The 12,058-nt window shown below is 47.0% G+C and overlaps 1 protein-coding gene across 1 annotated transcript in view; it reads left to right on the forward strand.

The window, feature by feature from the left end:
- Positions 1-11,502: 11,502 nt before the first annotated feature.
- The window catches only part of Gpr143 (G protein-coupled receptor 143), a 31,503-nt gene continuing 30,947 nt past the window's right edge, over positions 11,503-12,058 (forward strand). Inside the window, exon 1 of the mRNA XM_045140091.1 lies at positions 11,503-11,907. Coding sequence (XP_044996026.1) covers positions 11,643-11,907 — 265 coding nt within the window. The 5' untranslated portion in view covers positions 11,503-11,642. The remainder of the gene's footprint in view (positions 11,908-12,058) is intronic.

Consider the following 12,058-nt stretch of genomic DNA (forward strand, 5'->3'; position numbering starts at 1 on the left):
GGCCCGCACCTCCGCCGCCACCGGCCACCGGCGAACTTGCCCGCCCTGCAACTTGGCCGAAAGCGCCGCTGAGGCGGCCGGGGTGCGAGCGCCGAGGGCGTCGCGGCGCAGGGAGGGGGCGGGACAGGCGCGCTCCAGCCCCAGAGCGCGTGCTCGGCGGCCGTGCGGTGCAGGGGGCGGGGCCGGCTCCCAGGCGTGCGCCGGCCCGGGCCCCGCCCCTTCGCGCCCAGCGACCGTGGGAGCGGGCCGGAAGGATGGCGCTGGGGACACCGCCGTCCGCGGCGACCGCACGCGCCCTGGCCGAGATGGCTGCGCGACGTCCCGCCCTTCCTCCCGCCGAAGGCTGGCGGCTCGGGGAAGCTCGGGACGGGCGGCGCGGGGAGGCCGGACTCCGCAGGTGAGGCGGCGGTGGCCGCGGTCCCGGCACCGGCCCTCCGGAGCGCCGCTCGCCCGGAGCCTCCGCCTTTGTTCCCGCCCGCCCGCCACGGGCTGCCTGCGGCCGCGCGCAGGTGAGGGCGGAAGCCCACGGGGCCCGCCGTCGTGGCTCCAGCCCCGGGGCTTTACCTTCCCGAGAACGCTCTGGGCAAGGACGCTGTCCCGACCCGGTGCGTGCGGGACGGAAGGGCAGGGGCGACCGGGCAGTCTGGGCGCCTGGCTGGGCTGGTCACAAAGGCCTGGCCCTGTGTGGCGCCCGGAAAGCCCGGGCTGGACGAGGGTGCTGGACCTGTTCCGGTGAGGGCCTTGCCTACAGATTCCCACCTGTGGCGCCAAGCATGCCTAACGAATGGCATTTTGGTGGCTTTTCCTGTTAGTTGTCGCAGCTCTGGAAGCTTTCCATTCAGTCTCTGCCCCTAATTTACACAGAGTTCAGGAACAAGTTCTGAATGTCTGTCCGGTCTTTACATCTGCGATGGGGAAATGGAAGTCTGGAGTTAATGAAAGTTTGTTCTCCCCCCCCCCCCGCCCACCTCTTCTTTGAGACAGGGTCTCATGACGCCCAGCTAGCCTTGAACTCGATCCTGCCTCCACCTCAGTCCCACCAAGTGCTGTGATTACAGACTTGTGCCACCACACCTCGTTTATAACAATCACATTACACATCTCTCTGTACATCATGTGACTATGAGGCAACTATATAGGCAGTAATAAGCTAAGGGGACTGGGCCAACTTGTGTGGCTTCTGTGAGACAGACATGTACTTGCACTACTAAATCTGCTAATCAACATTCTTAGTGATGTACAGTTGAGCACATTCATACTTGCTGTCATCACCAAAATTTCCATGTACCTCATCCTCACAAGTCACTCATTTTGTCAAAATAATGAAAACCATTAACAAGCATTGCCCCTAATTTATCAGCCTTGTGTCTCTTTGGGGCACAGTTTACTATGGCATTGAACCAGTGTGAGCTACTGGTGGTGGCTGTTTTCTTTCCTGAGAATGCAGGACTTGGTGTGAATCCCCAAAGTTACAATATGTTGTCAACATTTGTGGTTTCCCTTGAAAAGCTGGAGATAGATTTGCTCTCTGGCTTCTTGCTCCTTAACTGTTGAACTGCATTGCTCAGAAAACATTTTATCAGTGAATAAAAGGCAATCTAACTACCTTCAGAATTTACCCTGTAGCCAGTCTTCTGTATCAAAATGGGATAATGGCATTAGGGCATAGCCCAATGGTTCTTTCCTCGTATGCACACTGCCTTGGGTTCAATCTCTAGCACTACAAAAAGTGAAAATGTAATGGGGCATGATGGCGCACGCCTTTAATCCCAGCACTTGGGAGGCAGAGGTAGGAGGATCACGGTGAATGCGAGGCCAGCCTGAGCTAGTGAGACCCTACCTTGGAAAAACCCAAACAACAAAAAGAAAATGTGATAAAGCTCTTTATTTTATATGATGAGTATACATAACTAAAAAAAAAATAGGGGCTGGAGAGATGGCTTAGCAGTTAAGCACTTGCCTGTAAGACCTAAGACCCCCATTTCAAGGCTGGATTCCCCAGGACCCATGTTAGCCAGATGCACAAGGGGGTGCACACATCTGGAGTTCGTTTGCAGTGGCTGGAGGCCCTAGTGCGCCCATTCTCTCTTTCTCTGCCTCTTTCTCTCTCTCACTCTCAAATAAATAAATAAATAAATAAATAATTTTAGGCCAGGCGTGGTGGTGCCTTTAGTCCCAGCACTCGGGAGGCAGAGGTAGGAGGATCACCGTGAGTTCAAGGCCACCCTGAATTCCAGGTCAGCATGGATTAGCAAGACACTACTTTGAAAAACCAAAAAAAAAGAAAAAAAAATTGATGTTTTTAAAAATAGCTAATGTACCAGGCGTGGTGGCACAGGCCTTTCATCCCAGCACTGGGGAGTTAGAAGAGGGAGGATTGCCGGGAGTTTGAGGCCACCCTGAGATTACATAGTTAATTCTAGGTCAGCCTCAGCTAGAGCAAAAGAAACCCTACCTTGAAAAACCAAAAAAAAAAAAAGAAAGAAAGAAAAAGAAAAGAAAAAAAGTAAATTTTTTTTTTTTTAAATAGCTAATGTATGGAATGAAGCTCAAGACTTTTCCTCTAACAAGAGATTTATACTCAGAAAATGTGCTGGAGGATGAAGTTTCATTCAAATCAGCGACTAGGGCAACACTCCATAAAACCTTTTAATGTAGTGGGTGGTTTTAATTTATTTATTTGTGTGTGTGTGTGTGTGCGCGCGCGCGCGCGTGTCTTGCTTATGGAGGTCACGGGGCAACCTCGAGGTGTCTGTGCTCCACTTCTTTTGAGACACTTGTTTTTTTGCCATTGCAAAGGAACGTCAGACTCGCCGGCTTGAGAGTTTCCCATTGCCCTGGCTCCGCCTCCCATCATCGTAGGCGTGTCTGGAAACTGAACCCAGCAGGCTTTTGGAGCTAGCGCTCTTAATCACTGGGCTATCTCCCCAGCTCCTAATGTGGTTTTTTCCTAGATAAGAGGGATGGAGGCGTAGCTCAGTGGTGAATGCGGGACGCTCCAAGTCTCAAAGCAAATAAAAGGCAGTATTAGTTATTTCCTCCTTGGCCCACAGTTCGGATCCCTGTGAATCCAAGCTGACAAGGGATTGGCAAGATCAGAGGGTACAAGGGGATGTCTCATGAAGGTGCTTTGATAAGATGAGTTAGTTTGTCCTTTGCCATCAAAATTTGTCATTTTATTCTGAGATTCTGTTTAAATTTTTTTAAATAAAAATTTTTGTTTATTTTTATTTATTTAAGAGTGACAGAGACAAAGAGAGAATGGGCGCGCCAGGGCCTCCAGCCACTGCAAACAGAACTCCAGACACATGCACCCCCTCGTGCATCTGGCTTATGTGGGTCTTGGGGAATCCAGCCTCGGTCTGGGGTCTTTAGGCTTCACAGGCAAGCGCTTGACCGCTAAGCCACGTCCCCCAGCCCCACTGTTTTAAAATTTTTATTTGCCTATTTACATGGAGAGGTCAGGGTCTTTTGCCCTTGCAAACGAATGCCAGACACTTGCTCCTATTTTTAAATTTCTTTTGTTTATTTTTATTTATTTGAGAGCGACAGACAGAGAAAGAGGCAGAGAGAGAGAATGGTCGCGCCAGGGCCTCCAGCCACTGTAGAAGAATTCCAGACACGTGTGCCCCCTTGTGCATCTGGCTAACATGGGTCCTGGGGAATCAAGCCTCGAACCGGGGTCCTTAGGCTTCACAGGCAAGCGCTTAACCGCTAAACCATCTCTCCAGCCCACTTGCTCCATTTTTTGCATCCTCCTTTACTTGAGTGGCTGGGGAATTGAACCCAGACTGGCGGGCTTTGCAAACAAGCATCGTTTTTAACCACTGAACCATCTCCCCAGTCCCTTTATTCTGGGAGTCTTCAAACTCTCATAAACATTGGGAATAATTTAGCTGCAGAACTTGTATCAATAATAAAACAAAATGCTAAATGCCCCCACCATCTATGCCATCAGAGCTCAGAAAGATTTCACACAGGATCTTCTTGTTAATTAGAATTTATAGGTCTCTGCTTGTAGAGAACTCCCATGCCGAGCAGTAAGGAGGGATCACTTAGCCTGTCTGTGCCTGGCATCATTAGCGCATTCCACATAGGAGTTTTCATCTGAGCCTCAGCTCTTGTTGATTTTGAGATATAAGTATATCTACGGTTATATATTAACGTAACTTCAAACTAGGAGTAATTGAAGGAAAAAAGAAAGAAGTACTTAAGCTACTGCACAACAATTTAGACATTGTAGAGCTTTAGAAGAAAGCCATTGATTTGGGGCTGAGGTTTGGTCAGTAGTAGAGCAGTGTTTAACATGCAAGGGTCTGAGTTCAATCACAGCTCCAAGAAAAAGATCATTGTCTTTTTAAAAAACAATATAGCCAATGGGTGTAGCTTTCTTGAGCATTTCTTGCTTGCCTAATATTGGGGGGAAAGTTACTAAGGAATGTGAAAGATGCTAGGAATGTGAAGCATTAATGCCAGCTGGAGGAGAAATTAATGAAATCTTATGAAAAACTACAGGACCATTTAAATGGTAAATGGCTTTTAACTAAGGAATATTATAAGGAGAGAAATGAAAATAGCAAGTATCTCACTGTAGAGATTTCAAATGGACAGAAAAAATGCAGCCAGGTGTGGTGGTGCATGCCTTTAATCCCAGCACTCAGGAGATAAAGGTAGGGGGATTGCTGTGAGTTCGAGGCCAGTCTGAGACTACATAGTGAATTCCAGCTCTTCCAGAGCTACAGTGAAATCCTACCTCGAAAAACCAAAAGGAGAGAGAGAGAGGAAGAGAGAAATAGAGCTCTTGTTTCATCCAGTACCCACTTGGTGTTTTTTGAATTTTTTTGTTTTCTTTTTGAGATGGGGTTTCTTGTGGACTAGGCTGGTCTCAAGTACACTACATAGCTGAGGATGTCCTGAATTCCTCCTCCCTCCACCTACCAGGTACTGGGACTATGGGCCTGTACCGCCACACATGGCTCAAACCACTTTGTTTTGCCCTGAGGAATTTCAAAGCAGTCTAAAAGCCATAATGACCAAGCTATAAGTTGAAGACTGAGAGGAAACAGGGACGAGGGGTTGTCAGATGAGGACCCTAGAATGAAGGCTGCATGCTGACAGGAAAGTCCTCTATGGGAAAGTAAAGAAACCTCAGGAATGAAAACAAAACTTTTGTGGTTAGTGTTTTGAGGCTGGTCTTACTCTGGCCCAGGGTGACCTGGTACTCACTCTGTAGCCCAAACTGGCCTCAAACTCATGATGATCCTCTTTTTCTTTTCCCTCCCTCCCTCCCTCCCTCCCTCTCTTTCTTTCTTTTTTTTTTTAAATTTTTATTTATTTATTTGAGAGTGACAGAGAGAAGGAAAGAGAGAATGGGCGTGCCGGGGCCTCCAGCCACTGCAAATGAACTCCAGATGCATGCACCCCCTTGTGCATCTGGCTTACGTGGGTCCTGGGGAATCGAGCCTCGAACCAGGGTCCTTAGGCTTCACAGGCAAGTGCTTAACTGCTAAGCCATCTCTCCAGCCCTTTTTTTCTTTCTTTTTAAAGGCAGGGTCTCACTATATTGTCCAGGCTGGAGTTCAGTGGCTATTTACAGGCACGATCCCACTACTGATCAGCATGGAAGTTTTGACCTGCTCCGTTTTTGACCTGGGCCTAAGGAGGCAATGTGGTAGTTCCTCGCTCCCAGGAGGGAGGTCACCATATTGATGCCAAACTTAGTGCCGACACCTGATCAGCATAGCACGCTACGGCCCAGAACTCCTGGACTCAAGCGATCCTCCTGTCTCAGCCTCCTGAGTAGCTGGGACTACAGGCACAAGCCACCATGGTGATCCTCATTTTCTGTCTACCCAGTGCTGGAGTTAAAGGCATGAGCCATCACATTTGCCTTGGAAATCTTTATTGAGTACAGAAATTCCCCAGTAATATCAAAGTCAGGTTGTGAAGGACTGTGTCCCATGTGCAAAGTGACACTCCAACATAGTAGTCTCTCTATCTGAAGATTCCATTTCCATGGTCTCAGTTACCATTGAAACCAGATATTAAATACAATATATTTATATATATTTTTTCATTTATTTGCAAGCAGAGAGCAATAGAAGACAGAGAATGGGCACACCAGGGCCTCCAGCCTGCAAATGCGCTCCAGATGCATGTGCCACTTTGTGCATCTGGCTCTATGTTGGTACTGAGAAATTGAACTCTGGTCACTAGGCTTTGTAGGAAAGCACCTTAACCACTGAGCCATCTCTACAGCCCACTATTTTTTAATCTTTTAAAAATATTTTTGTTTATATGAAAGAGAATTGGTGCACTGGGGCTTCTTGCCACTGCAAATGAACTCCAGACACATGTGCAACTTTTGCATCTGGCTTTATATGAGTACTAGAAAATTGAACGTGGGCCATCAGGTTTTGCAAGCAAGTACCTTTAACCACTGTACCATCTCTCTAGCCTCTACATTAAAAAATATATTTTGGGGGCTGGAGAGATGGCTTAGCAGTTAAGTGCTTGCCTGTGAAGCCTAAGGACCCTGGTTCGAGGCTCAGTTCCTCAGGTCCCACATTAGCCAGATGCACAAGGGGCGCATGCATCTGGAGTTCGTTTGTAGAGGCTGGAAGCCCTGGCACACCTATTCTCTCTCTCTCCCTCTATCTGTCTTTCTCTCTGTGTCTGTTGCTCTCAATTAAATAAAATAAAAAATAAAAAATTTTTTTAAATGAACCAAAAATATTTTAAAAAATATATTTTGGGGAAGTTCAAGATAGGGCCTTACTCAGGCTGACCTGGACTTCACTATAGATAGTCTCAGGGTAGCCTTCAACTCAAGGCAATCCCCCTATCTCTGCCTTCTGAGTGCTGGGATTAAAGGCGTGCACCACCACACACAGCTAAAATATTTTTTTTTTTACATAAAATGTTTTAAGAGTCCACATTCACATAAGTTTTATCACAGTGCATTGCTATAATTGTGTGTTTTGTTTTTTGAGGTAGGGTCTCACTCTAGCTCAGGCTGACCTGGAATTCACTATGTAGTCTCAGGGTGGCCTCAAACTCATGGCAATCCTCCTACCTCTGCATCCCAAGTGCTGGGATTAAAGGCGTACACCACCAGGCCCAGCTCTTGCTATAATTGTTTTTTTTTTTTTTATTATTAACCGTTAATCACTTTCTATGCCTACATTTGAGGTCAGCCTGGACTATATAGAACCCTACCTGAAAAGACAAAAAAAAAAAAAAAAAAGATAGATTAGGGCTGGAGAGATGGTTTAGTGGTTAAGCACTTGCCTGTGAACCCTAAGGACCCGAGTTCAGGGCTTGATTCTCCAGGACCCATGTAAGCCAGATGCACAAGGTGACACATGCATCTGGAGTTCCTTTGCAGTGGCTGGAGGCCCTTGTGTGCCCATTCCTTTCTATCTGCCTCTTTTTCTCTCTCGCTTGCTCCCAGATAAATAATAAAAAACAAGCAAAACAATAGATTAATGGATTTTTGCCCTATAAACTATAATTTATCATAGGCATACATGTAGGGGTCTTGGGTTCATTTTTCATCATGATATATGGCCCAGAGTGTCTGTGGCCGCAGGCATGCACTGGGGTCTTAGGGTTAATCCTTAATGGGTAAAGGGAACTTTTAGTGCCTCTCTTGGTGGCCAGCAGTGCTCCATAAGCACTATGCTTTGACCATTTCTAAGGCAGATTCTGGGCCACCTTAGAGCCAGAGCAGTGGCTGAAATGAGCAGGACCTGGAGCCACATAGCATTCAGCCTTTAGGAAGGGAGGACTTGGACACTGGGGAGTAATTGTAATTGTAGTTACCATTGTTGAGGATAAGAATAAAGGTGTGGTCTCAACTTGCCTAAAGTCACTGGTGGAGGAATCACTGGTGGAGGAATGGGGGAAGCTGACTACATGAGGGCTGGACTGTACAGGAACTGGAAAATTCTATAGATATTGGACAGAAACATACATGATATCCCTGGCGGCATTAAACTGTCCACTCTGATGGCATTGCTATCTGAAGAGATGTCTCAAATTGGGATAGAAACTCACTTCCATCAGGAAGCTATCTTAAGAAAATGGGACCCTCAGGCTAGAGAGATGGCTTAGCGGTTAAGGCACTTGCCTGCAAAGCCCAAAATCCCAGGTTCAATTACCTAAGGACCCACATAAGGTAGATGCAGAAGGTGGTGCATGCATCTGGAGTTCATTTGCAGCAGCTGGAGGCCCTGGTGCACCCATTTCCCCACCCCTGCACTCTCTCTCTCTCTCTTAACTAAATAAGAAAAAAACTTAAAAATAATAAAAGAAAATGGGACCCTCAAGCTGAACATGCTGGCACATGCCTTTAATCCCCGCACTCAGGAGGCTGAGGTAGGGGGATCACTGTGAAGCTGCGGCCAGCCTTGGACTACAGATGAGTTCCAGGTCAGCCTGAGCTAGAGTGAGACCTCTAAAAGAAAAAGAAAAAAATAAATAAAATGGGACCCTCAGAAGATTCATTTCCAAGTTCATTATAGATGAAGATCACTTCCTGAATGAAGAATTAGCCCTAAAATGGAATTCATCGAGAAGTGGGGAATGTAAGGAATCTCACTCTTCTGCACCCACTGGCTAGTGCCTCTGAACTCAAACCATTTTGTCACTTCTTCATTTAGTTCTATTTAGAGTCTTGAGCATCCAGCCTTCTGTTGCCAATCTGGACCCAACCTCTTGCCCCATCTTGAATTTGTTGCTGGCTTCTACTCAACTCAATTGATTCCTGATCAATACCACACCCCATGGATGGGTGCTGCCCACAGTTAAGGTGGATCTTCCCACCTCAATTAACCTAATCAAGAGAACCCCTCACAGTCATGTAGGTGATACTAGGTCCTGTCAAATTGGCAATATAAACCACTACACCTCTTTTAAACAGGAAAGTCTCAGACCTACCCCTTCTCATCAAGGAGGCCTCTGACCTTCAACCTTGGACCACAGGGGCCTTAGAAGTTCCCCTTCTCTAGCCATCAGGGAAATGCAAATTAAAACTACTTTTGAGGGGACTTGGGAAATGGCTTAGCAATTAAGGCATTTGCCTGAGAAGCCTAAGGACCCCGGTTTGATTCCCCAGGACCCACATAAGCCAGATGCACAAGGGGGCGCATGTGTCTGGAGTTCATATGCAGTGGCTGGAGGCTCTGATGTGCCCATTCTCTCTTTCTATCTCTCTCTTCCTCATAAATAAATAAATAAAATATTTATAAAACTACTTTTGAGATTCTATGTCACTTCTGCTAGAACGGTTACGATCATGAAAACAAATAACAATGCTGGGGAGAATATGGAAAAAGAGGAACCCTTCTACACTGTTGGTGGGAATGCAATCTGGTCCAGCCATTGTGGAAATCAGTGTGGAGGTTCCTAAAACAGCTAAAAATTGTTCTACCATATGACCCAGATATAGCACTCCTAGGCATATATCCTAAGGACTCGTTTCACTACCTTGGAGATACTTGCTGAACCATGTTTATTGCTGCTCTATTCACAATAGCTAGAAAATGGAACTAGCCTAGATGTCCCTCAACTGATGAGTGGATAATGAAGATGTGGCACATTTACACAATGAAGTTCTACTCAGCAGTAAAGAAAAATGTCATTATGAAATTTGCAGGGAAATGGATGGATCTGGAAAGGATTATAAGGTAACCCCGGCCCAGAAAGCCAAATGTCACATGTTCTCTCTCATCTGTGGATCCTACCTACAGATGATTGCACTTCTATGTGAGTTGGAATAATAAAACTCAGTAGCAGAGACCAGTAAGCTAGAAAGGGGACATAAAGGGAATAGAAAGGGAGGGAGGGGACTTAATAGGATGGTATTGTATATATGTAAGACTGCTACCTGGCCTGCTGTAGAGTCCCATAAGATAGACAGATACTCTAGACTCTGACAAAGACTTGAAAGCTGATGAAGCAGTGTCCCCACCTTCCTCTACTGCTCAGAGTGGGCTGGGACTTTCCGTTCTGCCCAAGGGGGAATGGGACATTCCCCTTCTGTCCAATAGGGTCTAAGACCTTCCGAGTCTGCTAAAGGAGGCTCCAGGGCTTCCCACTTGTGATGAAGGGTGCTCGGGGCCTTGTGACTTTTGCCATGTGCCCATGGGGGACTGGGGCCAAATATATACTATTTACATCATATTATATAATTAATTTTAAATATAACCCTAATATTTAGTTATAGTTAAAATTTATAAACTGGGCATGGTGGCACATGCCTTTAATCCCAGCACTCAGGAGGTAGAAGTAGAAGGATCGCTATAAGTTCGAGGCCACCCTGAGACTACATAGTGAATTCCAGGTCAGCCTGGATTAGCCAGACACTACTTTGAAAAACATATATGTATGTATGTATGTATGTATGTATATATATATATATATATATGTATGTATGTATGTATGTATGTATATATGGCTATACATGTGTATGTACAGGTATTAAAGTTGAGATTAATTTTTAAGATTTTCAATGTAAAATATCAAATGTTCATTTTAATACAGTTAATATTATTCCATGATATACGTTATATAAAAGGTAATACAAAATAGTTTGTCTAGAATATAAAAAAAATTAAAAAAAAATAGTTTGTCTGGCATGATGGAGAAGATGATGAGAGTCCATGTTCTAAGCCCCTTGGACATTTTGTCTACATTTCTCTTCCCACCTGAAGCCTCTTTGCGTGTGGTTCAAGTATTAATCTCAGGAGATTCCTCACCAGAGAACTTGAGAATACCGCTGTAAATGAAGCAAGGTGCCTTTTTCTGAGGGGCTTGCTTGGTAAAGGGGAGGAGCTTGCTCTGTACAGGGGTGGAGACAACAGGTGAATGCCACATCAGCACACTTAAGGGGGCATAGGATCAATACCAAGAGCTTTAAAAGGGACCAGGCAGGGTGAGGATGGAGTTGAGGGGAAAGCTGGCCTCACGTGCGTAGGGTGGAGTTGGGGAGGAGACCTGGAGTGAGACTCTAAACTCTTTAACATAGAAATCATCGTCCTTTCTGGCAACTATCATTCCCGCCATTAGGCTGTTTCCTCTTTGTTCAGGCTGATTTTCACGAATCAGTTTTTAATTTTGAAGGAAAGTCTCTGTGGGGTTGTTTTCCATGGGGGGAGGGGTGCGGCAGGGACCATAAAGAAATGAGGATTTGAAAACAGTCTTTACTTAGGAGACGTGCTTTCAGAGGGGCAAGACAGTGGAGGAGCATGTGTGTGATGTCACAGACCCAAACAGAAACGAACTGTCCGATTCATAAAGTACTTTTATCTAGGAAGATCAGTTAAAACTAGATGGCAAGTTGGGATGCTCTAGGTTCTGGGGAAGAAAGGCAGGAACGGAGAGTATGGGCTGAATGGGTAACGTGCACACCTCTGGCATTTCCCCCTGCCCGTCGCTCCTCCTCCCGGGGATCCAGCATCTGCCTCGTGAGTCCTCGTGGTCTTGGCGGTTGGAGGGAGCCCGGCGCCTTTTCTGCAGCCCAGGGGGTGGGCTGGGATAAAGGCCAGGGCACATGATGCCGTCCCCCTCCTCCGATCAGCACCTGACCCGGAAAAGCCCAGGGATCCTGCAAACGCGAGCTTCGTCCCAGAGCACCATCCATGGCCTCCCCGCGCCTGGGGACCTTCTGCTGTCCCACGCGAGACGCGGCCACCCAACTTGTGCTGAATTTTCAGCCGCGGGTGTTCCACGCGTTGTGCCTGGGCAGCGGCACTCTGCGCCTGGTGTTTGGCCTCCTGCGGCTGCTGCCAGGGCGCCAGCCTGCGGGTCCTGGGGCTCCTCCACCACCCCCGCCGGCCTCGTCCCTTCCAGCCTCAGCGCGCATCCTCCGCGCCGCCATCACCTGTGACTTGTTGGGCTGCTTGGGTAAGGGGGCCCCGGTTAGGGTGCATGGCCCACTAGATGTCACCTGTTCTGTCTCTGATCAAGGGAACACAGGGTGGATTACGCTTGGCTCTGGGTGACAGTGAGTTGGTGTGGTCCCGTTCGCCTGCGAGAGTGCAAGACCATCAGTTGG

This window comes from Jaculus jaculus, chromosome X (genome assembly GCF_020740685.1).
Source record: "Jaculus jaculus isolate mJacJac1 chromosome X, mJacJac1.mat.Y.cur, whole genome shotgun sequence".
Classification (NCBI taxonomy): domain Eukaryota; kingdom Metazoa; phylum Chordata; class Mammalia; order Rodentia; family Dipodidae; genus Jaculus; species Jaculus jaculus.